Source organism: Amblyomma americanum, chromosome 3 (assembly GCF_052857255.1).
Source record: "Amblyomma americanum isolate KBUSLIRL-KWMA chromosome 3, ASM5285725v1, whole genome shotgun sequence".
Taxonomy (NCBI): Eukaryota; Metazoa; Arthropoda; class Arachnida; order Ixodida; family Ixodidae; genus Amblyomma; species Amblyomma americanum.
The window spans coordinates 38,354,949-38,382,396 of NC_135499.1; the positions used below are offsets into that span (position 1 = coordinate 38,354,949).

Genomic DNA, 27,448 nt, shown 5'->3' on the forward strand with positions numbered 1-27,448 from the left:
CAGATGGTCGAAGGTGTGAAATGCCGGCGCGACTAAAGAGACGAAGCGAGGCAAAAATTTGTTGGAGGCACTTTGATATTACTTAACTGCGGGAAGCTGAAGGCCATTTGCGACTCATTGCACTGATTTGAGTTTGCCGCGCTTGAATTCATTACATGACTGACGAGAAGAGCAGCTGGCACGAGCGTGGAGGAGGGAGCGGTGACGTCACGCTGTGCATACGCAGCCCGTCACATGACCATTAACCTCACGCGATGTTAATATCACGTGATCTAGTTCACGTGACCTAAGTGGCGATGTAACGGACGGACGGTCACCGCGAGTATGAGCTATTGAAGGCTATCGCCTTCAAAACCGGCTCTTATAATGAGGCCTTGCCCGGAGAAACGATTTTTAATTTCTGGCAATCGCTGCAAACCGGTCTCAACACAACAAATGGCACTCACAGCGATCCACACGGGCACCGCCAGGTTCTTGTGCGCGTAGACTCCGCACAGGACAAATGTTGCGAAGGCGGTGAAATGGAACATCTCGTACTGCAGTGAAGAAAGATAGTACAATGAGCTATTGCAGTGAAAAACGCAGAGCGTACATCCCTTGACATTACAGTGAATGTTAGATGCATTTAACACCACACTGAAGCCGGAAGGGCATTGCAATCAGAAACATCCTATCATTGTGCTGCGACGAGTGCCTCTACGCATGTGCTCGGTAAAGGCGATTATGCAGGAGCGTCATGCCCCAGGAGAACGAAGGGCTCTCAAAGAGACTTTTATACAGGTTTGAGGACACCATGTTTGTGAAGCGCAGGCGATGAAGGCCAAACTTGCACCTGCCGCGTGCGGCGCTGCAACGGTCATAAACACAACCGGGAAATAAAAATGCACGCCTTTAAAGACCTGACTGCGTCATGCGTGAACACCGGCATTGAACATTTATAAGCCGCATCAAAAAAGTGTTATGCTTACTTCCTGATGTATTTTAAGTATTTTGTAAATTAGATTCGCGTGCAGTTTTAGAACGTATACCTCGCGCTCATTACCTGGTACCATTCATTTTTCCATGTCAGCTTATATAACAGCAGAAAATATTTCCCCGAGGATATATATATATATATATATATATATATATATATATATATATATATATATATATATATATTTATATATATTGTAGAGCGGTTTATTGGCACGATGGAAGCCCCAGCTACGAAGACCTTGGCACAGGCAATCTACGAGGCAGAGAGCCGAGAGACCAGACACAAGCGGCAGTGTTCCATCCAGCACGAGCATCCAACCGGCGGCGCGAGCGCTTCGTCGTCGTTGGCTTCGGGGCTGGTTCATCTTCTTCATTCCAAGTGCCCCGGCGGAAAGAGGGAGCCATCCTGGCGACTCAAGGAGAAGAGACTACGAGGGGGCTATAATACGGCTTCAAGCGGCTGACGTGAACGACGTCGCGGCCACGGCGGCGATGGTCCGAAGAAGGTGTCACCGGTTCGATAATGTAGTTGACCGGTGACGTACGCTTCAAGATGCGGTAAGGGCCGATGTGCTTGGCCGAAAATTTGGACGTATTCGGAACAGAGAGCCAGACCAGTGAGCCAGTGGAGAAGTGAACCGCGGGCGTGTTTTGATCGGAAGCATGGGTACCGAGACCTTGACGTTCGGCGGTGAAGGAGCGAGCCAACTGGCGGCACTGCTCAGCATGGCGGGTGGTGTCAGAGAGGGAAGCATATTCCGAGCTGTCGGGGTTGTAGGGTAGGATTGTATCCAACATACAAGAAGGTTCGCGTACGAATAAAAGAAAGAATGGGGAAAAGCCGGTGGTTGCTTGAGAGGCGGTGTTATATGCATAGGTGACGAACGGAAGAACCTGATACCAATTGGAGCGGTCGGAGTGAATGTACATAGCGATCATGTCCCCAAGAGTACGGTTGAAGCGTTCGGTGAGGCCGTTGGTTCGAGGGTGGTAAGCAGTAGTGGTGCGGTGGACTGTGTGGCACGCAGCGAGAAGCCGTGAAAAACTTCAGACAAGAAAACACTGCCGCGGTCACTGAGGAGTTCGCGAGGAGCGCCGTGACGCCGTGACCGCAAGTGTGACGTAGAACGTCATCTAACGGCGAGGGCGGAAACTGCGAGAGCCCTCTTATGCTACCTATGGCATCAAGACTGCCAGAACCGAGATAATGATAATAATAATAATAATAATAATTGGTTTTTGGTGAAAGGAAATGGCGCAGTATCTGTCTCACATATCTTTGGACACCTGAACCACGCCGTAAGGGAAGGGATAAAGGAGGGAGTGAAAGAAGAAAGGAAGAATAGGTGCCGTAGTGGAGGGCTCCGGAATAATTTCGACCACCTCGGGATCTTTAACGTGCACTGACATCGCACAGCACACGGGCGCCTTAGCGTTTTTCCTCCAAGAACCGAGACCCCTGTTAAGCTATTAGCAGACAAGGCAAATGAAACAGTCACGGAAACCTTGGTTTCGGTGACTGTTGGCGTCCTTAATATGTTTGTCAAACGAGCCCCTCAGTTCATTTGCCTTGTCTGCTAATAGCTTAACGGGGGTCTCGGTTCTGGCAGTCTTGATGCCATAGGTAGCATAAGAGGGCTCTCGCACAGTTTTCGCTCTCGCCGTTAGATGACGTTCTACGTCGCACTTGCGGTATTACAGGACGTGCTACTCTCAAGGGTCGCTTACACGCAAAACCTAAATACCCACGAAAGCAGCAGATTCGACAGCCGTCGCCGTAGCTCAGTTGGTAAGAGCACCGGACGCGATATTCGGAGGTCGTGGGTTCGGATCCCACCGGCGGCATGGTTGTTTTTTCTGCTGCTTTATAAGTAATTCTCTTTTAAAAAACTAATTAATTGGCACTAGACATTAAAAACAATAGAAACATTCCCCTATGCACCTTGGTTTCGTTGACCATCGGCTTCCTTTATATATATAATCACCAAAAATTGAAGAAACATAACAGGATTTAATTCACGACGTTTCGGCTCGAGGACCAGCCTTTTTCGAAAAAGGCTGGTCCTCGAGCCGAAACGTCGTGAATTAAATCCTGTTATGTTTCTTCAATTTTTGGTGATTTTATATTATATTGACCAAATCAGCTGCCAGAAATCACTTTTGGTATATATATATATATATATATATATATATATATATATATATATATATATATATATATATATATATATATATATATATATATATATATATGTACATACATACATACATACATATTACAAAGCAGACAAGGAAAGGCAAATGAGGAGCTCGTAATACATATCGGAGAAGTCAGCAGCCAGAGAAACCAAGAAGCATAAGGGAATTTTTTATTATTATTTTTGTGTTGATCAATTGACAGTATTAGTGAATATTTTTTCGCTTAAAGATAATTGATTAGAAAAGCAGGAGAAAAACAACCACATGCTGTCGGTGGCAAAAGAATACACCACCTCCGCTTATGGACGAGGGTGGCGCTGGCGAACAGTATCAAAGATAGGTCACACGTAAACTTAAACACCCCTGAAGCAAAAGATTTGACAGCCGTCGCTGTGGCTCAGTTGGTAGAGCACCAGCCGCGTAATTCGGGGGTCGTGGGTTTGGTACCCATCAGCGGCATGTGTGTGCTTGTGCGCGTGTGCGCGATTCTCTCTCGACGGCTGCCGAGGTGACGTGTCTCTATCAATGCCGCCAATCTCAGTTCCCTATGAGGACGCAATTCATTCTAACAACTGTGTGCTTTCACTGTATAAGCGCTCATCTCTGCTTGAATGCTGTCATAGCTATGTGACATCTTGTGGCGATGTTGCTTTCCATTCTCCCATGTCCGTGACGATGGAACCTGGTGCACAGACAAGACCAACCACGGTTTGTCAGTCCATCGAGCCTCCGAACCTCCATAGCCTAGCAGGCTAAGACGCGGAAAATGGCAGTACATGCTTAACCATTGGATGTCTTAAGCATACCGGAGAAGTATTAGCGGAGATGTACGCTGATTTACCGGACGCCTGCGCGTGGGCGGTGACATGGGTGTGGTTAGCTGTCGTCCGCGGAGCCGCTATACGCCTACGCAGGTACGTCTCTGGTATGCTGTAAGCCTCTTTATGCTTCGCTGAAAGCATGAGAATCGAGACGAAGCTCAGGATTAGCTTCGAGTTAGGCGGCATGATCTGAACACGGTTTCGGAACCTCTGACTTTTGCTGGCGAACTGCGTGAACCTCAAGTAAGGAGGTGCAGAAGATGTTTGCATGCCTCGATTGTAAGCAGCCTAACTCAGTGAAGTTTACAGTATGCCAAGAAGACGGGGATTATCTACGTTGATGATATTTTGGGTATTTTCAGTAGAGCCGACCTTGACATGACGGAAGCGAAGCAGGTGCACTTCGTCAAGGAAATATCTTCGCCGGCATGGTTTGCAACCCGCCCAGGACTGTTCCGGATTTGACCGCCAAGGCGTACATCATTTGGAACACCCTGGATATCAGCGAAGCCTACATGCAAAATGCAGTCGGTCCGCCTGTGGTAGGCGTCTTGCGACAAGCATCCGGAACCAAAAGTTAGTATCGGCGCTGCCAACTATATATAGCTAATTAATAGCGCGTTCTGTGCCAGAAGCACGCAAATTCGACTGCTCCTTTGTCCATTTTTCTGCCTTGATCTTTTACTGAAAATGTCCTTTGGTTGCGCTTTAACTTTTAGGTCAGAAATTAATGCATTTAAGAAGAAAAACATAGCTTAGGCAGCTGTGAGGTGTCCTCTTTGTGTCGACTTTGCTTCCAAATTGGTCACGCGCTGATAATTTATTTTTGGATTTAAGTCTCAAAAATGCTACACTAACGCCACTTCATGCTCTCTCTATAGGTCGTTTTTTTTCTTTTAAGTCAGCCCATTAAATACTTGTGTGCTTGCATTGCCACTCAATACAGTTTAAGGAATGGTGGGTGTACAGCAACAAATGAAACGCGTAACACGCGTAACAGAGAAATGAAACACGAACAGCAAAATGAGCAATCTCAGGCAAAGGTGAATACTAAATGAAAGGCTTATTTAAGCTCGAGGGCGCGAAAACCGCTCTTTAGAAGTGTTAACCTCCCTTGTTATTGTAGCGGCAGCTACATAATGGTAACATTTCGAGCTTTCAGCGTGGCCTCGCGGCCATGGTCATTTGGCTGGTCACATGGTTGGTCACGTGGTGCTGAGCAGCTGCCGGCAGCGCAGTGCCGTGGCTGGTCACCTGGGTCGTCACGTGGTTGCGCACGAGACCAGCCATGTGGTTGGTCACGTGGTGCGGAGCAGCTGATGCTGCCGGCGGCGCGGCGCGCCGGCGAAACCGAGCTGCAATAGCTGTGCACATGCACCGTGTCAAGTGGGACGAAGATGAAGAAGGAACGCCCAGCGAAACGGAGCGGCGAAAGACTGAGTTGTATTAGTTGCACTCGGCCAGCTGTAGCTATGGCATCACTCCAGGTTTAACCAGGGCTAAACGACCGCTATTTTTTTTCCTCTGTCAGAGAGAAACTGTTTGTGGCCTTGTATTGGAATCGGCATCTCAGTTCTCTCGCACGCATCGTTCGTGCTTAATTTGTTATTGATAATAAAAGATGCAGCCTGCCTGCGTTTTTAGATCCAAAAACGTTGGCTGCAATTGACGAACATTCGTCTTGGCACGACAGTTCAACCACCAGTGTCTGAACAACTGATGAAACTGATGAAGTCTGAACAACTGATGAAAACACTTCGTCCTCCAATAACGCTAATATGAGAGGCATGATTTGCAAGCTCAGCTGGAAAGGACTGCATGACGTGCTTTCATCGTCAGCACCCCCTGGCACCTCGGCAATCATCGACGTCATTCGCAAAGAGGTCAGGCAGACATTTGGGTGCACGCTGACGGTGCAGAAGCTAACACTTCAGGAACAACCAATGCCCGGCCAGGAAGTGATGACCCAACACCGCTGGGTTCACAGCCAAAAGTGCCTTATCACTTAGACTCGACGGGCTGTATGCCGCTCTTCAGAACCAGAGCTCAGCCCCGCACTGTCCATCTATAAAATGAATGGCGCTCAAGCCCCGCACGAAATGCAGCGCGTCTGGAAGTGTCCAAATCAATCCGCTGTGCTTTTACTGCGGTGAATCCGGTTACATACTGCCTCACTGCCGATAGGAAGGTGTCGATCTCGCTGATAACGCTGATGCGCTGATAACAGGACTCGGGCAACGTCCAAAGCAGATCGAGGAAATACGAGCCCACCTACGGTTCCAATTTGGGTCGCTATCTTCCTTGCCATGCCAGGGCAGCAGCTACGGAAGCTATATGCGAAGAAGGTGGCCATGCCCTCCCAGGGGAAGACTAAATAACAATTTTCTGGAGGGGCAGTTTGATCACAGCGAAGCGACGAACACATTCCATGCGGCGTGACGCTGCACCAAGATGAAGGCAACGAGTACACGACCCTGCAAAGCTGCAAGGTTGCCTCTGAGCACTTCAGCATGACTGGACCCAAACATGACTGGAGCAACTGACCAAGTCGTGGTCCGACCAAGTCGTGGAACTTTCGCAGTTGAAATACAACGAAGAGCACATGGGTGGTCATCACATCTGCCCAGCCAAAGGCCGTCCCATTGTGCCGACAGTACAAAGTACAACAAATTGGAGATAAAATGAGAGCCGTACCCGATGGTGTCCCTAATGCTACAGCAATGATTCCGTGACATGCTTCCGTACAGGCGTCCGGTTTCTCATATTACGACGCCCTGTTCTGTGTTCGCTTCAGAAGGCGCCAGTTCGGTCATCACTACTACCATTGCACCGCCGTGACGAGAATACTCCTTTTGCCATGCCTGTGAGCCAAAGCCATAAAATTGAAAAGCGGAAAAATTTGTTTTTCGCGAATGATGGGATAACGAAGTTTTATGGGGGCCTACAGCAGGGCGGGATGCGTGTCAGGCCGCGAGTAAAATCGCTCGATCCCTCTTGGACGAACCGTGTACGCTGCATTTGTTTATCTTTAAATGCTGAAAAAAGGCGTGCCCCTGAGCACCGCATCATAACCGCTGAACTTTCAGCAACCCTCCGCCAAAGTCTGTGCTGAGTGGCGGCGTGAGAGCAAGAGCCCATCCAGAAGTGAGTAAATGATATGCCACGTGACGACGTCGTTCTACCGTCACAGATCCGATGGGTTTTGCTTTACTCTGTGGTCGCTAAGAAAAAAAAAGCAGTTTTCGGTACTGAGTTCATCACTGGCTATTTAGCAACGTAATGAAGAAATACATCTACCCACTACCGCGGATCGACGCAGCCCTTGACCGACTTGGCGCCATATCAGCGGCGAGTCAGCCCTCCAGCTGATGCCGTGAACCGGCTCCCATGACTTCGCGAGAGATGATATTCTTGGTGATGATGGAGGAAGTGGGGCAGTGGGGCTTGCAGTAATCTCTGTCGCAGGCAGGAAGTGGTCGCTGCGCCGTGCTGCGAGGAGCGGGGTTCAAATGACAGTAATGGGAAGAGTCCGGGTAAATATGGAAGGAGGCAGGCCATGCAAAGGGCATAATGGGGTAAGGCTGACCAGCAGAGCCGCAGAAGAAGCCAGGGATGCGAGAGCCGCCAACGTCAGTCAGCCGAGCGCACAGAGGAGTCAAGGCAGATTCGCCGTTGTGAGCGAATGGGAGGGAGAGGAAACGATGCTGCCGACGTGCGCTGCACGAAAGAGACGCGTGCCGAGAGCGCATGCAAGGGCCCCCCTCGCATTTGGTTATGGCATGAGCGGATTGCGGGCGAAGAATTTGCGCGCCGTTGAGTTAGGCCGCCAGAGAAGCGAGAGCTAAGATGGCGCCGCGAAACGGCGACGGGCATGGAAGCGCGCAAGGAGAAGTAGAGTCAGCCCTGGGCGAGATGAGTACGCGACAGGCTTGACGGCGAAAGGAGCGGGAGGCCAAGGGTATCGAGGGTCCTGATGGAGTGAAGCGCTGGCAGCAGAAGCGGAGGAGTCCTGGGCGGGCCCATTGTGGACACGACAACGCAGACTACCGCACTAAGGACCGTCGTACGATCGTTTCGGAGCGGCTGCCGCCAGGCCCGCTTGACGAGCGGCCCTGGCGGATCCGCCTCGTCCGGCGAACGGATGGAAAGTTGGTCAACTTCAACTATCTAGCGGACTAACGGGTCCGGTCGGCGACCGGATTGCAGCTATTGGCTGCTTTTCCCGTGACGTCAGTGACGTCTCGCTTCTGCCGAGTCAAGATGGCCGTCCGTCGACTGAACTCAATGAACTGGGGAGCGAGGCCTGGGCAATGGCAGTTTTGCCGCGAAGCATATTATATTGGCCACCTGCTGATGTTACGAGTGTTCAGAGCGACTGCGAACTTCGCCGCGTGCAGCAGTGGCGAGCGATAGTTCGCCTAGTTGAATTCTGTTATCATCTACGATGATGGAGTTGACAGAGCGCCTTTTCAAACCGACGCAAGCCCTTCGCGTTGGCGGTGTCACGAAGTGTTTAAATGGAGCTGTTTGTGGTTGTTCCGAGGATCATCACGGACAGCGGCGAATAACAGCTGCTCACGGTGAATTTCTTGTGCGTGCATGAGCTGCATAGCACAGTGATAAGTGCTCGCGTAGTGAACGTGATTGCGATCGGAGCGAGTGCTTTTACGTCAAGGCAGCGAAATGGGCACCTGCGAAAGCTCACGACGGACGCCGTGCTTTCCAAATGTTGAAATGATGTGGCGTTGCGCTATTAGTCGCATTCGTTGCGGTGGTTGCAGTGATCGCGTCCACACGACGTTATTTATACTGCGTATCCATTACCATTTTGATTGCGATTCGTGCGGGCACTGTGCTAGAGCAATGCCGTGTGCGTCACGTGACACGATCTTGGCTGCATGGCCGTCGGACTGTTTTCCGCGGTGAGACAAGCAACGCCGCCATACTTTTGTGTCTTGGCGCTCCATTCAGTACATGTTGCGATTATGGGTGCTCGGGTTACGAGTGGCAGGCGGCACTGTGTGACTTGTGTGAAAACATGGGTGTGCAGTGCAGATGTATCTTCGGGGGCGTCATTTCTTTTTATTTTCTGCCGGCTGTGCGGACATTTGTCTGCAATAAATATTTGCGCGATGAATGGGTGACTGAACACTTGACAACATGGTATTACGCGATTACGAAAAATAATCATTGCCGCATTTAAATCACGGCTAGTTCACACTGTACAATCTCTAATATGTGTTAACTCACGAGTTTGCTTTTGAGCATTGCACTCTATGTTACGCGAAAAAAAGCACTGGCTTGCAGCCTATGGGGTCAAAACTGTCCACAGAACAACGAGTCTTGATGAATATATATATATATATATATATTAAGAAGATATTTCCCATTGCTTTTTTCACTTTTTTCTTTGACAAATGCTTGGCAATTTGATGTTGAAGTGGGATCTTGCTTTCTATTGTAATCAGAAAAATGCGGTCATCTTGAAGCGCTTCATGAACCGTGACACTGTTTGTTGTGGATTTTGCGCACGGTCCCTTTCGATCGAGAGATCACCGGTACAAAAGTGGATGTGTGCACCATGCTATTGTTGCAGAGCAGCTCGTGAACTCTGTTTTACTGGTGTTAAGCGGTTGTTCAGCAGCACTCTCTGGGACAGCCGCATCAGTTTGTTTAACAACACATTTTCGAAACCTTGAGAAGGAGATGTCATGGATGCACATGCACCCTGCTACCTTCATTTACATGTGACTGCTTGCTACGGACATGATTACTTTTCTGCTGAGTGACGACGATGGTGAACACAATCAGCTGTGTGTCGGCAGGGTAGAACGCTTCCCAGATTTCCTTAATCCTCCTTACATTTTACACCAACAAAAAATGTTTGCAGACATATAAATGCATATTTGCACCTTCCTCAGTGATCGGCTAGGTTTTCTGGCCCACTTATCCATTCACTTTTGCATGGTCACGACAGTACCATTCCTGCACACATTCAAGACTACAATAACAAGGCTTATTTCAGTTCTTTGAAATGTGCTAAGCATTCTTGCATGGTGGTTGGTTCTGCAATACCGACGTTGCCCTGTTTCTGAGAGTCCTGTAGTATCAATGGAACCATTGACCTGTCAAGGCAAAGACCGAATTTAATTTGAACCCATTCCTTTATTCCTCGGATTGAATGAAATGGCTGTTGCTGTTTGCATTACCAGATTCCCCGCTTTGCAGCAGCGGCTAGTTCTTTTCTTGACCGCTGCACATGCGTGAATCAGGAGCGCTGCATTTTTCTTTTCTTCTGCGGTGTACGCTGTATAAGAAGTGCTAACCTAGCATTGCGGGCTGCGGGTAGGCATATATGAAGTTATAATATAAGCAAGCGGGTCTGTTTTAATTTTAAGCAGGTTATTTCTTTTTGTGCAACGAGCAATCCAAGCCAGGACGTGAGTCACCGAGCCCCGACAGTGATTTTTACACTAGAAAGAGAAGTGCTTTGGCAACCAGAAAGTGTGTGAGCTGGTTAGAAGTCAGTGTGCTTGGCAGTCCACAGGTTAGCATAACATTCTGTGCAGACAGTGGGGCAAGCATTGTGATGACAATTCCAGTGTGCGAGAAAGGTATATGATTCAGGCAGCATTCGATTTATCTGCTCAAATTCAAACATTTAAGTCTTTCCCCTCTGCACATTAATGGGACAAGAACACATGCGACAGCGGGCCGTACGCATTTTCACTCTGTCCACTCTGATGAGCAGGTTTCTATGTTTGCAAAGCGTAAGTAAATTGAAAAAAGTTTTTTCCCCAGAAATACTGCTAATAGTTTAAGTCCATATTAACGAGGGCTGCACTAATGAGGAATGGCTGTATATGTGAAAGTATGGTTAATTTTTTTAGTTCTGATGATGACACAAGCAATTAATCTGTGTTATTTTGAATACGAGACTAAAGAAATACATTTATCTTGCAAATTATGAAGATGATTAGAAGGATGTGTTGTATGGCACAGCAGTTTGTTGGTTGAAGAATAGCGATTGGCTTTACCTGACACCACTTAGAACAGCAGACTGCAAAATGAGCCCTGTGGAGCTGGTAAAAGTATGTTAGGAACAAAGACGACGGAAAACAACACCACTGCACATAGTAGCAATTCTTGCTCTGTTGTCCTCGTACCTTAGCGCAGTTTCATCATGCCAACTTACCGCCGGTTCACCCGACAGTGCACTCGTACCATGTTTTGTGAAATTTGCAGCAAGCATCAACAAGACAGGAAGCACGATGTACGCATATCTAGTGCATACTGTGCAGATAGCTTCCTGCCTCATCATAGCTTGGCCCCTCTATGTTTCTTACCCATCATTACCAAGCACCTATGGCCCTATTTATGCGATTGCCATGTGCTGCAAATCAGTGCCCTGCTAGATTGTTTTGGCCCATTAAGTTGTTTCATCCAAATTGGCAAGCTTTTAGAAAACATTCCTGCAATAGCCAACTTGCTCTTGTTCTTCACGACATGCACCTTGACTGCAATATCCCCCTCGATGCTTTTTTTCTTGGCCTTGAAAAAGCATGTGATTCGATTTTTTTTCCTCCGTTCCCCTTCCCACATGTAGGGTAGCATACCGGGCGCTGCCTAGTTAACCTCCCTGTCTTTCTGTCTTTTTCTCTCTCTCCCTCTTCTTGGTTTTTCTCTCTTATCGTCTCTTCAGCTAAGCATCACACCACCTTCATAACTTGGCTCATCATAACATGGCTCAGTGAGAATGCTACGAATGCATGTTTATGCATGTGACTTTTATATATTCAGGATAGTGTCAACAGGGCGGTTGGCTCATCTTGAACACGAAAGCCGTCAACTTCAAGTTGCAGCAAAGTGACACCAGTAAAGACAAAAGCCATCACTGCTTTTCCGTTTTTTTTGGCATCTTTCGGCCTAACTTGAAATTTTACTTTTCCAAATTTCTGATGCCTATCCATGCCTCAATCAATTTCTTTCCTTGAAAACCAGGCTGGCAGTGAAATAGGTATATTTTACTGAAGATGCTGATAGTCAGCAACTAATAGCACACTCTAAAATTCAACACATGTTGAGAGGTATAAAAATCAGTTAACAGTAAGCAATGCTCACTTTTGCTAGCTAGATTGGAACTGGTCACCTTTACATTCTGCCTGTCTACATTTTACTAATGAGTGAAAATAACTATTAAACATTGATTTAAAGTTGTATCAGAGAACGTACGCATATATGCCTGTCACATACTTAAATGGCTAAAATTTTATTTCATTGTATTGTGCAACATCATAGATCTCATACTGGAAATCAAATTTTACAAATTCACCTTTAGATTTTGGTGTTTTCTCAAGATAATCAGATTATAGGGTCATTGTATCCTGTTTCCCTGACTCTGCAAAGTTTTCTTCCCCACCCTAGGCCAGGAGCCATTGCAATGTAAACCCTCCAAATTGGTTCTTGCATTTCCTCTACCTGCAATCCACTTTACTGGCTCCCACATCTCACTATGTTTATAGTAACAGAAAGACATGACTAGACTTTTATGCAATACAAAGGCACCCGCTTCGTTTTGCATTCACAGTGACATTTGAGAATCCTTTGGAGTTGCACAGAGTATATGCCAGATTATTTTGTACATGGCAACAATGGCATGACCTTCAGCAGAACTTCCCATACTTGTTTTCAACGCTGTAGTCTGACTTGTGCAATAGCAATATGAGCACATGAAGGAATGCTAAAGGATTACCTGATGGCCCGCTGTCACTGTGGAGAACAAAGCCTTGCACTATAGCCAAGTGATGCCTGTCTAAGCTCCTTTGCAGCCACATAGTGCTTTTTCTATTTTGGCTGTAATAATGGACTGAAAAACAGCAAAAATAAGTCACTATTGTTGCATTGTCACGGTTCTGTAAAATGCAGAACTTCTTTAATTACAACTGATTTTACATTTTCCAAATAGCTGGAAAAGTCATAATTTCTCATGTGCATTTGCATTTCGTTTGACAGCAGTGTGCTAAAATGTGAATTTTTATTGCTCTCACAATACAGGCACACACACAAACACAAATTATATATTGAATAGATAAGCATGCCTTTTAAATTAACAGTCAGCTGGCTGTAGGTAGTTGGGGGGAAGGTTGCTTACATATTAAAGTGACAACAGCTGTGCAAATGCTTAGGAAAGGCTGCAAGTGCAATTATTTTATTCTCTGTCAGCAGTGCAAAAACTCTGCAGTGTGCAATTCTGAATAACTGACTAAAATTTTAAGTATGTAACCTTAACTATTTGAAAAATGTGATTATCCCGATTATAATTACGGTCAGTTGATAGCAGCCTGTACTGTGGCCTGACCCTATCGAGAATTCGAAATAAGAATCGCGTCGTTCTTCTGAAATCCTGAGGGTAGCCTAACTTTCAGATGGGGTAGCCTTCTGTTGTTTTGGCAAATCGTCGACCATTGTGAAAACATCGCGATCGAACGAGGAGGAGTTTGCGATCGCGATGCGACGCGTTTTCGGTCTCTTGGATATAAATGGTCCACATGTCGTTTCCCACAGCATCGCATCAGATGATCATGCTCTACAATGATCAGCTTTTACAAGAATTGGTTAGCGGCCGTTGCAGTCAGCCGCGCCGAGATCTGTGCCATATCACAGCCGACCACGATTGTACCTTGGACGAAAATCCCGCAGCAAAAAAAAAAGAAACGTTGTCGCGACGGATGTCTCGAGTACGCCGAAATTAATACGGGCAATTTCTACTGTAAGATATCTGCGTGTTTTGCTACAAGCATGCATGCCTATTCCGCCGCACGCGATTAGACGATAGGCACTGCCGGACGCGCCAATCGGAACGCTGAGACCATCCGCCTCGTTCGCAAGCGTCAAAGTGATCGTACAACACCTTTCCGCCTCACGTCCGCCTGGCGGCCGAAAACTGGCGGCCCGCTCGCGAAGCGGGCCTGGCGGAAGCCGCTCCGAAACGATCGTACGACGGCCCTTAGACAACCAAGTGCGTGTTGTTGTGCTCGCGCTTCCTTCCTGCTGTGGAATTCGGCGAAGTGGGGCATGGGGAGGATTCCATGAAGACCACCGCGAGGGTGGGTGAGCCCTCTGGGGGAGTCGTGACTGCAGGACTGCCAGAGGGAACGACGACAATAGCGTCCCCACGTGTTCGAACAGGAATGCCGGAAGCAGCGACGATAGCGTCCCCACGTGTTCGAACAGGAATGCCAGCGACGACCATAAACGTATTCGTTCCGGTCCTCGCCACGACGAAGTGCGGTATCAGTGTGGTCCCCTTCAATCAAGCTGGATTTGAACAATTGCCCGAGTGCCGCACCTGCGACAGAGCCTCCGCGTTCCGGTCACCAGTACAAGCTCTTTCGACACCTGCGGGGAGACAGTTTGCATTCCTGTGTCATGCAGGTGGCCTCCGGACGCACGTGCGCGGCCACCTGGAAGCCGCGGGGACGACAACGTGACCGGGTCCTGTTCCCTTTCCCTCGACCGAGCTGCGAAGAAACATCAGGACCGCCCTACTGTGGGTGGTACCATCAGTGCCATCGTGTGATTGGACATAATTTTTCGAACTGTATTCCCCAGGTAGGGATTTGGGGAATACGAAGAGTATTTAAGGAGCTGCTGGTTTGATACCAGAGGAGAGCCCCCTTCTTAGAGGTATCAGAGACTCCCGACTCCTAGGAAGCTCTCTTTACTGAGAAGCACTCTCAGTTGCCCGGACTTGTACATAATGTAAATAGTCCTTGCATAAAGTTTTCCAAGATTTCTTCCTCCGATCGTCATCGTCTCTTCTCCGGCCCAGTCACGCTACCTGAATCCCAACAGTGTCCACCCGCCCCGTGTACGCCGACGACTGCGGCCAACCCACACACGACACCACGGGAACCACTCGCGGAATGGGCTGAAAGGCGCACCACCTGAGGGGCGGACATGGAATTAGGAGAAGTGGGTGACTGAAATAAAAGAAGCCACAAAAGGGAAATGTGGTCAAATAGGCGCGAAGTGCGATTAGCGGACACGAGTGACACGCGAAAACAAGCAATTCATGAGATCGGGTCTGGTAGACGCCCGAGTAAAGCGGGACCGTGTGGCGTGCAGAAGAGCGAGGTAAAAGATACTCGATAGTAGCGCCTTGAAGGCAGGACGATGGAAGCGGGCTGAAGTGGCGCGCGGAAGAGAGGAGGAAGAAACCCGAAGAGTGAGAAATGCCGTTAAGGCAGGGGGTACACGAGGTGCGTGAGATTGAAGTAACCGTTCGTCCAGATGTCCGAGGAGCAGACCCACACGAACACCGCACAGCGTTAATCCGTTCGAGGGTGGTGATGAAAATCTACTGGGTATAACCGCTGCGCTGCAGGGAGGCAGGATGATAGCTGCTATAAAACCGCACAAACTGTGGCGCAGCAAAGGGCTATCCTTGAGTAATGAGCAAGGGAGGAGAGCGTGCCAGCGTGCGCGCGTAATAGAAATAAGAGCTTTCGTGGACACCAGCACAGCGCAGCAAAGGGCCTAGGTAAGAGAGGCGCCGGTCCCCGTCCGATGAGCGGCTCGGACGAGACCCACCCTCCATGACTTCGGGATCCCAATGCAGCAGGTGCTAAGTGGAAAAGGAAGGAGGCGGTCCTTTGTCCACTTGCCGCGGGGAGTGGGTTGTTTGTTGTTCGACCTGGGGGTGCGGAGGGATGAGGGGTTGAAGTTGGAGAGAGGGTGCTGGGTCGGTAGTGCTCCGGAACTCACATCTCACGGCACGGGAACGGAAGACCGCGTCCCTCCGTTTTCTGGAGAGCCTCTGCTGCATTGGCATAAAAAATTTAGCACTGCTAACCAGGAAATATTCTGCGACAACACGATTTTTAATGCGAGACCATTATTTGGCTGGTTGCACGAAAGCACCGCTGTCATCAAAAGCCCGTGGCAGGCACGCTTGGCGCAAACGCGGCACGCGAATCAATTAAATCGTTTCTATTTACAGAAGTGAAAACGGAAGATGGGGAGTAAGCTGTAAAAACGCAGCTTGACCGAGCACCTCTCCCCTCTTCAAGGCAACAGTAACAGATATATTTGACACCAGTGCACACGTTACATAATCTCAAAACCACAATTATATATAAGATATGATATATACAAAGATATATAAAATAAGATATATGAAATCATTTAAAAAATAATATATTATCTGGCTGCCAAAACCTAGAATTGATAGCAGCATCCCAAGCATATTCGCAGAGAATGCCCACAAAAACACCCGTTGCATATTTGATTACAGAGGGGTCGTCCTGAAGAGGCAAAAAACGACGAGCAAGTGCTCGAACTTGTATTTTGTACGAAGGGCACAACAACACAAATTCATTTCGTTATCGCTCCTTGTGGGTACATTGCGTTTGTGTCACGTAATTTGGGTGGACGTGCCTCCGACGAACAGATATTTAGGAAGCGCGTTGTCCAGGAGCACCTTGTTTGAGATGATGTGGCAATTGCTGATAGAGGTTTCAGCACGAACACGTACCTGGAGGCCTGAGAAGTCAAGATGAATACCTTAGCATTCACTATAGGTAAGGATGCACACTTTTGCAGAAGCTGTCCAATGATAAAAAGGGACTCTTTAACCTAATGCTAGATCCGCACATTGTAGAAATGGATTACCAGTTTTCAAATGCCATTCGCTCCTTTTGCAACGTACAGTCATCACTGAGCACAGTAACTGTCATGGTTAGCAGTTTCATGACACAGAACTTCATCAATATTTGCTCCAGTTCTGCTGGTCACAAGTGTTTTCAAACCACACTGTTTTTTAATCTTTGCAGGGCACATTGTGGTTTGCAATGTTTTCGTATAAAAGAGCTTACTGTTTAGTGTTGACGTTCAAGGGAATATACGCATCATGCTGAACATTTTTGCGTCCAGGAAAAAATCAACTATTGGAGCCGGAATTCACGCAAAAACAGCGCACTGTGTCATTGTGAATACATGCCAAGAGAGCGATCGCATCAAAACTTATCGCATATTCAAATTAGTTTTCAGCACCAAATGCAAAACTATTAACGCTTTGAGCGTTGCATGTGTAGGCTTGTGCAATCTTAAGATGCCATTAATCCTGTGGATTATTGGCATCCTCTGGCAGGCAAAAAGTCGATTAAGTGGATTTAACCGAGGACTAATCAAGAGTGTCTATAACGACAATTAATGATTTCATTCAACCCATATTCAAGATTTTCATTTTATTACGAACTGCAGTATGTGAACTACAAGACTGAATGCTTTGACATCAGACGTTTAACGTTTGTGTTTAACAAGGGAGCAAATTAGTCACTGGCATCCACTTAAGCGCAGCCATATGCCTACAAAGGAAATCTATACAGCTTCCATAGAAACTTATTCCACAGAAACTTAGTAGTTTCTTTGGAATAAGTCGAAATGGGAGCATTTAACCAACACTGTTCCACTTCGAGTTATTGATAAATTCGCTTTCGCCCTGCCATATGAAAGTAGTTCCGGTTAGCTCACTTGTTAGAGCGACTGCTGCGGTGAAGTGGTGGTCCCGGGTTCGAACCCCAGCCAGGATGAATTTTTCTTTACGGAGTTTTATGGAGTTGTATAGCTTTCCTTTGTAACCGTATGGATGCGTTTAGGCATAGCCTCCTATACGTATTTTCCGTGTCTGGTCATCGGCGCAAAGATCACAGGACGGCAACCGTGGCACTTCGAGACTGCGAGCCCCGCTTCTCGGCGATCGGCGAAAGTACGCGTGGGACGATGAATGAGGTGGTAGCCAGGAGAGACGCTCGCATCGGAAAATACCTCAAAACTCGTTCATCTCCTGGTTCATCATGGTGCGCCTAGTTAAGCAGCTGGCCATGGTGAGGCGTTTGCATCGCAGACAACCTGCTGGCGGCAGAGAGATTAAAGTTCGCGCGAACAAGCAGCACGCGCCCATTGGCGCGTAGTGAAGCTATCGCCTCACCGGCTTCACCTCACCTCCTCACACTTCGTCCTCACCGAGCGTTGGTAGCCTTAATTTTGTTTGAACGGCTGCCTTTGAGCCAATACCCAGGCATGGAAAATATAGGAGGCTATGGCTTAGGTGGACGCCAAGGAGTAATTTTTCCCTAATTAAAAATTTACTCCACCTTGGGAGATTCCTCTAAACATTTGACTAACGTTTGTTACTATTCTGAGAGGTCAAGTTTCCCTTCTGCTTCCATTCTTTCGAGACAAAGCAGCCCGAGACTGAAATAAAAATTTCGTACCCTTTGCAGCATAATGAACTGCACTTCGGCATAACAGCCGTGAGGTCCTGTTTCACTTTCAACATAGCTTCCCCTATCTTCACTGACATCATACTTCCCAACGGTAATCAACTCGCTACAGTTCTCTACTACCGAGCATTTGTTCTCAAGGATCGCATCACGATACTCAATGAGGGCGTCAGCAGTTGCGAGAGCCATGGCTCATCTTTGCATATACTAGTGCCTTGCAGTGAAACAGTCAACTCAAAGGTGGCTTCCAATTGCCGTCGAGCCACGGCTTCAAGTGGCGCGGCATGTTGTGTTGCAGCACTTCCACGATATGTGGGAGCTGTAAGCTGTATCGTATCTGGTGCAGCGCGGCCCTTGCATCAACGCCACTTGCGACGTGGCCTACATCTGCGTCACACAAAACTTGGTGATGAGGGAGCACACTCTCTCCCACTTGACAAATACACATGTGTTCAGTAAACGGGGGCTGCCTCTGCTTCTCTCGCTCGGAACCTCTGGTCATGTCTTGTCTGCTACGCACCGCGATACATGATGTCAGAGGTGGGATGTCAACCGACGCCCAACCTTCGTGGCCCAAACATTCTATTGCAGGACCAACCCAATGGACTTCGTGAAGCCACCATGACCGCTGAGCTCGGTTGGAGAAATTGTTAAGAACTGGCAAGCATTCAACCAAAGGTTAGAATTTTTTCTCGCCGCACCAGTGCCAACCGGTAAGCGTCGAACGGAATCGTGCAAGGCAGCACTTCTTCCGAGCGTTGCGTGCGAGGAAGACATCGAGATATGCAACACGTTCACCTTCGGCGAAGACGAGCGTAGGAACGACTGCGCCGCTGTCGTTGAGAAGTTTGAGCGTATTTTGCGACGCAGCGGAATATGAGCGCTGCGTTTTCCGCACATTAGTCCAGGCCCCTGGTGAGTCGAACTTTTTCTACGAGAATTAAAGTCCAGGCCCCTGGTGAGTCGAAGTTTTTCTACGAGAATTAAAAACCACGCACGAGCATGCAGCTTATACTCTCAACTGGATGCAGTGGTTAGGGACCAAATCGTTTATGGAGCTAACGACGAGAAAGTTCAGGAAAGTTTGCTGCTGGAGCCCACGCTGACTTTAAGCAAGGCTGAGCAGTTTGCTACAGCGACTGCTACAGAATTAACCAGTGCATAAAGAAGGAACATTGCACAGTGCCACGGCTTGAAGACAGAAGCAGAGTTAACGGCCGCAATATTATTATTTTTATTTTTATTTAAGATACTTTAAGGGCCCCTGGGTGAGGGCTTTACATGAGGGGTGGGCTAACAACCTAATGTTAATAAAACTTTGTCTCGATGTCTTCCTTGAAATAGTCCGGATTTGTAGGAACAATGGCCCTTGTAGGAAGACTTTTGAGTTACGAGCTGCTTGGATGAAGGAGTGAACATGGGTCATGCTGCAAGAAGGGGGGGGGGGGGTAGACGGCTTTGTGGTGCCTTGTGCACGCTGAATAACGATGAGCAGACTGGACAGGACAGTTATAAAGTTGTGAGATATTTTATGATACAAACATAGCCTTGCAATTATACGGCGTTGCTGGAGGCTAGGTAGGCATACATTATTTTTGAGGGAAGAAACACTAGTGGAGTATAAGTAGTTTGAGTAGATGAATCTAACCGCGCGATTTTGAGCGAGTTCAATACAGTTCGTTAGGTTACGTTGAGCGGGGTCCCTGATGGCAGGTGCGTATTTTAAATTCGGCCTAATTAATGTTGTTTAAGCTAGTAATTTAACTGCTGGTAAAGCTAGACGCAAATTACGTCGAAGGTAGCCGGGAGTTCTGTTAGAGTTGTTAATTATTCGCGTTATGTGGGTATACCAGTTACGGGTGCCCGAGATGTCAACACCGTGATACTTAATGCAACTGAAGGATGAGACACTGGAACCGTTCATAAGATAATTTGGGATTTGGTAATTTTGTCATCCGTGGAAGGAAACCAGCGTACTTAAAACCATCAGCCATCTACGACACCACACATCCAACCTTTTTAGATCGCATCGAAGAACATTATCAGCAACGCTGTTAACAGAACGGTAAATGACACAATCGTTGGCGAATAAGTAGATGTTTGAAGAAATATAATTTGGTAAGTCTTGATATAATTAAGAAAAGGAGAGGGCCAACAACTGTGCCTGGCGACACACCATAGACTAAGTTGGAGAGCGGAGACGACTTGTTGTTGGCTTCTGCAAATTGCTGACGGTTAGTGGGGAAGTCCTGTATCGAGTTGAAGATGAGCGGGTTGAGATTTTGTAGTGAAAGTTTGAGTAGTAGGCGTTTGTGAGGAACTTTGTCAAATGTCTTCTCGAAGTCGATGAAAAGAGCGTCTACAGGTATGTTCAGGTCTACAGTAATACTTATGTCATGAAGAAATAGCACAAGTTGGGTATAGCAGGAACGTCCTTTTTGGAATCTGTGCTGATTAGGGGAAGAACTTAGCAGATGTAAGGAAATTTGTGATTTGCGAATAAATAACGTGCTACATGATTTTGGAAGAGACGCTGGTTAGTGGCATGGGCCGGTAGTTAGTAGAACCTGGCTCAGGAACTGCAAAAGCCTTGCCCACTTTCCAATTGTTTGGGACGATGCCGAATGACAATGACTGCTGAAAAATGCGGGATTTTTCTTAGATTAAAAAAAAGCATTTGGCCGCGTCTCACACAAAAAGTCCTTGCTAAAAGTAAAGAATATCTTGAAAAACGATATGCTGTTGGCGTGGGTACAGGCGTACCTATCGTCTCAACATCAGTCCATATCAATCTGTAATGCATGTTCGAGCCCAGCTTTGGTAAGCTCCGGTATCCCACAAGGCTCAGTACTCGGGCCATTGTTCCTTTTAAATTTTTATAAATGACAGTGTTAAAGAAATTCCTGTCAAAATCAAACTGTTTGCCGACGATTGTGTACTATATCATGAACTACGAACTCCTGCTGACCAGCTTTCTCATAATGACACCTTGGCTAAAATTCATGATTGGTGCTAAACGAGGCAGATTATCTAAAATACTAAAAGCTGTTTCATTGTCTATCACGCCGAAAAGGCAGCCATAAAGTTTTTCCTATACTATTAATAATCGTCTCTGTATACCGTGGATAGCTACAAGTACTTGGGATTAACGATTAGCTTTTATCTACGGTGGAACAAACACATTTCTAATATTAAAAAATCTATGAAAAAACTTGGATATTTAGAAATTTATCTCCTGTATTACACGCAGGAAATTAAGTTACTAGCATACAAAACTTTTATCCGACCTGTTTTAAAATACGCCTCTGTTGTATGGGACCCTTATACTAAGGAAACCATTAAAAAACTCGAAAATATTCAAAGAAAGTCGATGCGATTTATTTAAAATTCATATAGCTTTATTCATATAATTCATATAGATTTATTTATATTCATATAGACGTCCCCAACCATGCTACTTGACAAAGCATATTTGGAGTCTGCAGCTCAGGAGATACCGCGAGCGACTCAAGTAGATGTTTGTGATTGTTCAAAACAAGTTAGGAATTAACAGCAGCAACTACATTGAGATCGTCCCGGGTCGTCCAACCCGATCCTACCATTCCTTAAAAATGAAGGAGTACACATGCCACACTGAAACATATCAGAATTCTTTTTTTCCCCGTACTGTGCGGGAATTTAATGTCCTGAAAGCAAATGTTGTAGAGGCTTCTAATGTGGTGTCGTATACGGATTTGCTTAAGAATTCATAATAATTTTATAGCATCATCATCATCATCATCATCATCATCAGCCTTACTACAGCCACTGCAGGGCAAAGGCCTCTCCCATGTCTCTCCAATTAACCCTGTCCTTTGCCAGCTGCATCCACCCTTTGCCAGCAAACTTCTTAATCTCATCCGCCCACCTAACCTTCTGCCGCCCCCTGCTACGCTTGCCTTAACTTGGAATCCACTCCATTACCCTTAAGGACCAGCGGTTATCTTGCCGTCGCATTACGTGTATGCCCAAGACCATTTCTTCCTCTTGATTTGGGCAAAGATGTCGTTAACACGCGTTTGTTCCCTCTCCCACTGTGCCCGCTTCCGGTCTCTTAATCTCACATAATTTTTATTTCCACAGCTCGGTGTGTTTTCCTTAACGTAAGCTTAACCCTTTTCGTTAGCCTCCACGTTTCTTCCCGGTAGGTGAGTACCGGTAAGATACAGCTATTGTACACATTCCTCTTGAGGGATATTGCTAACCTGCTATTTATGATCCGAGAGAACCTGCCATATGTGCTGCACCCCATTGCTATCCTTGCAGTTATTTCCCTCTCATGATCCGGATCAGCTGTCACTACCTGCCCTAAGTAGACGTATTCCGTCACAACTTCTAGGCTCTCGCTGCCAATTGTGAACTGTTGTTCCCTTGCTAAGCTGTTGAACATTACCTTGGTTTTCTGCATGTTAATTTTTAGACCCATCGATCTGCTCTGCCCGTCTAATTGATCATGATTTGCAGTTCACCTCCTGAGTGACTCAGCAAGGCAATGTCATCAGCGAATCGCAGATTGTTTAGGTATTCTCTGAATTTTAACGAGAATTTTATAGCATTCAACGTTTTTTTTCTGCCCAGTGCTCATTTTAACGCGAGGTGTCGGCTAATATTGTATAAAGTTGTTTCTTATTCTCGTTCATTCCTTCTGTATTGTGCACTGAATAGCACGTACTACAAGGATGTTTTCTTTTTGACAATGTGTATTTTAAAACCACCTCCTGCTTAATGCTTTGCAATAAAGATAGCAGTTTGTTGTAAATAACTAAATAACTAAATAAAATAACACTGCTGATTTCTTTGGTGTTTTTGAGCAATTTGGCGTTGATGCCATTTACGCCAGCTGATGAAGTCAATTTGAAAGATTCGATTAGTTTCAGGAGTCCATGGGACGAAAATGTGATATCTAGCATGATAGGGTGGTTATACGAGGAAACATGCGGCAGGTTATCTTCTGGTTCTCTTGTGAAAGTGGAAGAAAAGGCTAGATTGAGTGTTGCCGCTGCCTCACCGCTGGGGAAAGGCTGTCCTGCCTGATCCATCAATTAAATTGATTTGTCTATCTCTTTGGGATTAATTGCTTTCCAGAATTATTTTGGGTTAGTTCAAAGTAAGTTAGGCAGTGCGGTTTTATGAAGGTAGTGTTTAGATTTAGTAACCTCTGAGTTATATCATTCGGATGTAGTGCTACCGGTATTTCTGCCATGCGTCTGGACTTTCATTAAATTTCACGGTTCTTCGTGTTTTTAAGAGGCTTAAGCGCAGAATACACCAACGGAACTACTGTTACTGTAATGGTTTATGGTTGGAATATAGGTATCGATTAGTTCGCGAATTTAAGATTTAATCATTAACCAACTTTTATCGAAAGATCGCGTGCAGAAATCAGCCGGAAGGAATTCCCAATATCTGATTAGCTCTTAACTGAAGTCTCGATAATTATGTTCGTAATATAAGGTGAGTTTTTTGTTGCTTTTGGCTACGCGGTTTAGTGTGGTTGGCAATATGCCATGGCTTACTTTATGATGGCTAACTTGATCTAGGTGTGACAGAGGAGGAATTCTATTGGGGTGTGTTTTAAGTACAAAATACAGGATGCTGGCTGAATGACGGGGATGCCTAGTTTCTGATTCAGCGATCTCGGTTAGCGAAAATGTTAGGCATCTGTTAACAAAATTGCTTTCAGTAATAGCTTTCGAAGTGGATATGGCTAGGTCAGACCAAGTAATACCGGTAAAGTTAAATTCACCGAATATAACGATAAATACACGAGAATACAGAGATATGTGCGTCGTGAAACCGGGGCACGCATTAGTTGTCGAAATCAGGCGGGCGATGGCATGCGCCTAGGATGATATGGAGGAGTGCAGCTTTACGGCTTACGAACATGATTTCCAAAGAAGTGTAAATGGTTACTCGGTGGGAATTGAAATCGGAATGAGTAGCGATGAGAACACCACCGCTGCGTCTGTTGTCGCGGTCGGCATGAAAAATTTGGAAGCCTGGGTGGGAAGAAAAATTATGAAATAATCTATAAATGATTTCAGCCTTGTCTAAAGGACATTAGAATCTGATGAATAAATAAGGTTAGCAAGGATATCGCGTTTGGTAGCACGCTCCTAATAAAAAAATGGAAAGAAAGGAGGAGGATTTGTATTGTCATGGTTGGCGTGTACCAATTGCTATATTGAACGAAGAACAACTTGTTTGCTGACCGGGTAATAAACGTATGTGTCCTTTCAAGTCTGCTGTGGTGAAGAGTTATACAAAAGCTTTGTTTCTTTTAAAATTCAATCCGTTTTTTTTCAGAAAAAGCGAGTGGCTGCAGAAAGGTGTTGGGCAACGCTAACTTTAGAGAGTTTGTTTTCTCTGCTAGTGGCGAGTAGTTTTTCTTTATCCGTAAAATGGGCAAGCTTCACTAGTGTGATGACCCCCATAATGCGCAGGTCCACACGGGACGGAGAGGCAAAGAGACACCGTATGGCTCAGTTTAAACAAACAGATATATTCAATAATCATACATGATTAAGATTCAGAGGCTGGGGCGTCCGAGCTTACGTGCCGACGACTTCATGGGGGCGATGGAGTGGCTCCGGAGTTGGGCTCGAGCGGTTGCTGGCAGAAGCTGCACGCCGTCGGGCTTCGGCGCTGAAGGCCCTCTTGGCGAACGATGTCGTCCTGAGCGAGACTCTTCCGTACTGCTTCTCGATTTTTATGTCCTCTTCTCCACACTCCCTAGGGTGGGGACGCCCACGCCGGAGGGGAAGGAGGGGGGGGATAGGGCTTTCACTTGGGCGCACAAACATACCACCGCACTTATTGTCTCGCCCCCTCACGTGTTGAGTCCGAGGGAAAGAATGTTGTCTTCGCGGTAGCGCATAGCGTCGGCTGTGGTACGGCGCGCTCTGGATCGCTGACAGTTCCCTTGTCCTGGAATGTGCCCGGGAGGGCCGCCCCTGAAACCGCCACGCCAATTGGGGAGGATAAAGCCTGTTTCCCCGCGGCGGCGGCGGCGGGTCCGGTTGGGTCCGGTTGGGCTTAAACCACTTCGTTCTGGTTGTCACTCTCAACGAGCATGGCTGGGTAATTGATGATGCCTGTCATCTGGGTCTCCGTCTACGCAGCGCCGTCGAACGTGGATCCTCGTAGCACACACAAAGAATGTACCTCGTAGCACACACAAGGAATGTACCTTGTAGCACACACAAGGAATGTACCTCGTAGCACACAAGGAATGTCACACTCGCTCACCCTCCAGAAGAATGTTCTCCGAACATTTGAGTCCACGCAGCTCCCCTTGTCTTTCTGTATCGCCTCGCACAGTGCGTCCGACAAAACACTTTTCGCTGCACTCAACACCACTGCACAACACCATATGCCTCCGCTGTCATAACTGGCGTCTCCAGGGGCAGCACTGATCTTCTTTTACAGATAAACATGAAACTCAGCACCCAAGCCTCTCTTTTCTAGTCCAAACTGGACGAAATAAATTTACCACAGTTACAAAGGAGCTCCCACTTCTAGCACGATCACGGCACAGACAAAAATATAGATAACGAAAGGAAGTAGGGCAGGTTCTGCATGCGCTCCGCATGCTCTCCTGTGAAGGTGTTACTTAATGACAGAAAGGTTTAACTACCAACTCCGATAACTTAACACATAAGCACATAGCAATGTTATGAGCTGCGGCATTACACAATTCTAACCAGTTCACAACTCCGCTCTGTTTACGCCATTAGTCCGACTTAGCTTTCCGATTTCGCAGCGGATATCAGCCTTCATGAGTCATACTAAGTAAGTCTGTGCCCCTTTGTCTGCTTTGGGACTCGCGAGGGCTCGTGGCAGGAGCCTCTCCTGGCGTTATCTGCGCGGCAACCTCGCGCGCTTCTTCTTCTAGCAATGCATGAAGTAAATCCGGTGGCATTCCGGCCGTCACCTCGGGCGCCTGCTGAACAAATGCAGGAGAGGGCGTTTCTTGCGAACTATCTGCGCGCTCCGCTTCACTTCTGTCCCCATCAAAATCCGCGCTTTCCCTTTCCTCATTTCGTGAATACTGAACCGGTGCCGACTTGAGGCGATTTGCGTGTATCCTTATAAAACGCCGGTTCACGTCTCGGACTCTGAAGTTTACCGGAGAAAGCTTCTCGACAACCTCGCACGGTCCTCTCCACTTCGTCTGGAACTTACGAGCTAGCCCAATCTGCCTTTGTGATGACCCCCATAATGCGCAGGTCCACACGGGACGGAGAGGCAAAGAGACACCGTATGGCTCAGTTTAAACAAACAGATATATTCAATAATCATACATGATTAAGATTCAGAGGCTGGGGCGTCCGAGCTTACGTGCCGACGACTTCATGGGGGCGATGGAGTGGCTCCGGAGTTGGGCTCGAGCGGTTGCTGGCAGAAGCTGCACGCCGTCGGGCTTCGGCGCTGAAGGCCCTCTTGGCGAACGATGTCGTCCTGAGCGAGACTCTTCCGTACTGCTTCTCGATTTTTATATCCTCTTCTCCACACTCCCTAGGGTGGGGACGCCCACGCCGGAGGGGAAGGAGGGGGGGGCTAGGGCTTTCACTTGGGCGCACAAACATACCACCGCACTTATTGTCTCGCCCCCCTCACGTGTTGAGTCCGAGGGAAAGAATGTTGTCTTCGCGGTAGCGCATAGCGTCGGCTGTGGTACGGCGCGCTCTGGATCGCTGACAGTTCCCTTGTCCTGGAATGTGCCCGGGACGGCCGCCCCTGAAACCGCCACGCCAATTGGGGAGGATAAAGCCTGTTTCCCCGCGGCGGCGGCGGCGGGTCCGGTTGGGCCCGGTTGGGCTTAAACCACTTCGTTCTGGTTGTCACTCTCAACGAGCATGGCTGGGTAATTGATGATGCCTGTCATCTGGGTCTCCGTCTACGCCGCGCCGTCGAACGTGGATCCTCGTAGCACACACAAAGAATGTACCTCGTAGCACACACAAGGAATGTACCTTGTAGCACACACAAAGAATGTACCTCGTAGCACACAAGGAATGTCACACTAGAATTGGCTGGTTTTGTTCGCAGCAAATGACCCAAGCCTGGGCAATTAAGCTGAATATCCCTCGCTTCAATGGAGAGTTTTACGCGTTTTCACGTGCA

The 27,448-nt window shown here is 47.3% G+C and overlaps 1 protein-coding gene across 1 annotated transcript in view; it reads right to left on the reverse strand.

Moving 5' to 3' along the window:
- The window catches only part of LOC144123686 (uncharacterized), a 417,624-nt gene that overhangs the window by 3,048 nt on the left and 387,128 nt on the right, over positions 1 to 27,448 (reverse strand). Inside the window, exon 4 of the mRNA XM_077656468.1 lies at positions 447 to 536. Within this exon, the coding sequence (XP_077512594.1) occupies positions 447 to 536 (90 nt within the window). The remainder of the gene's footprint in view (positions 1 to 446; positions 537 to 27,448) is intronic.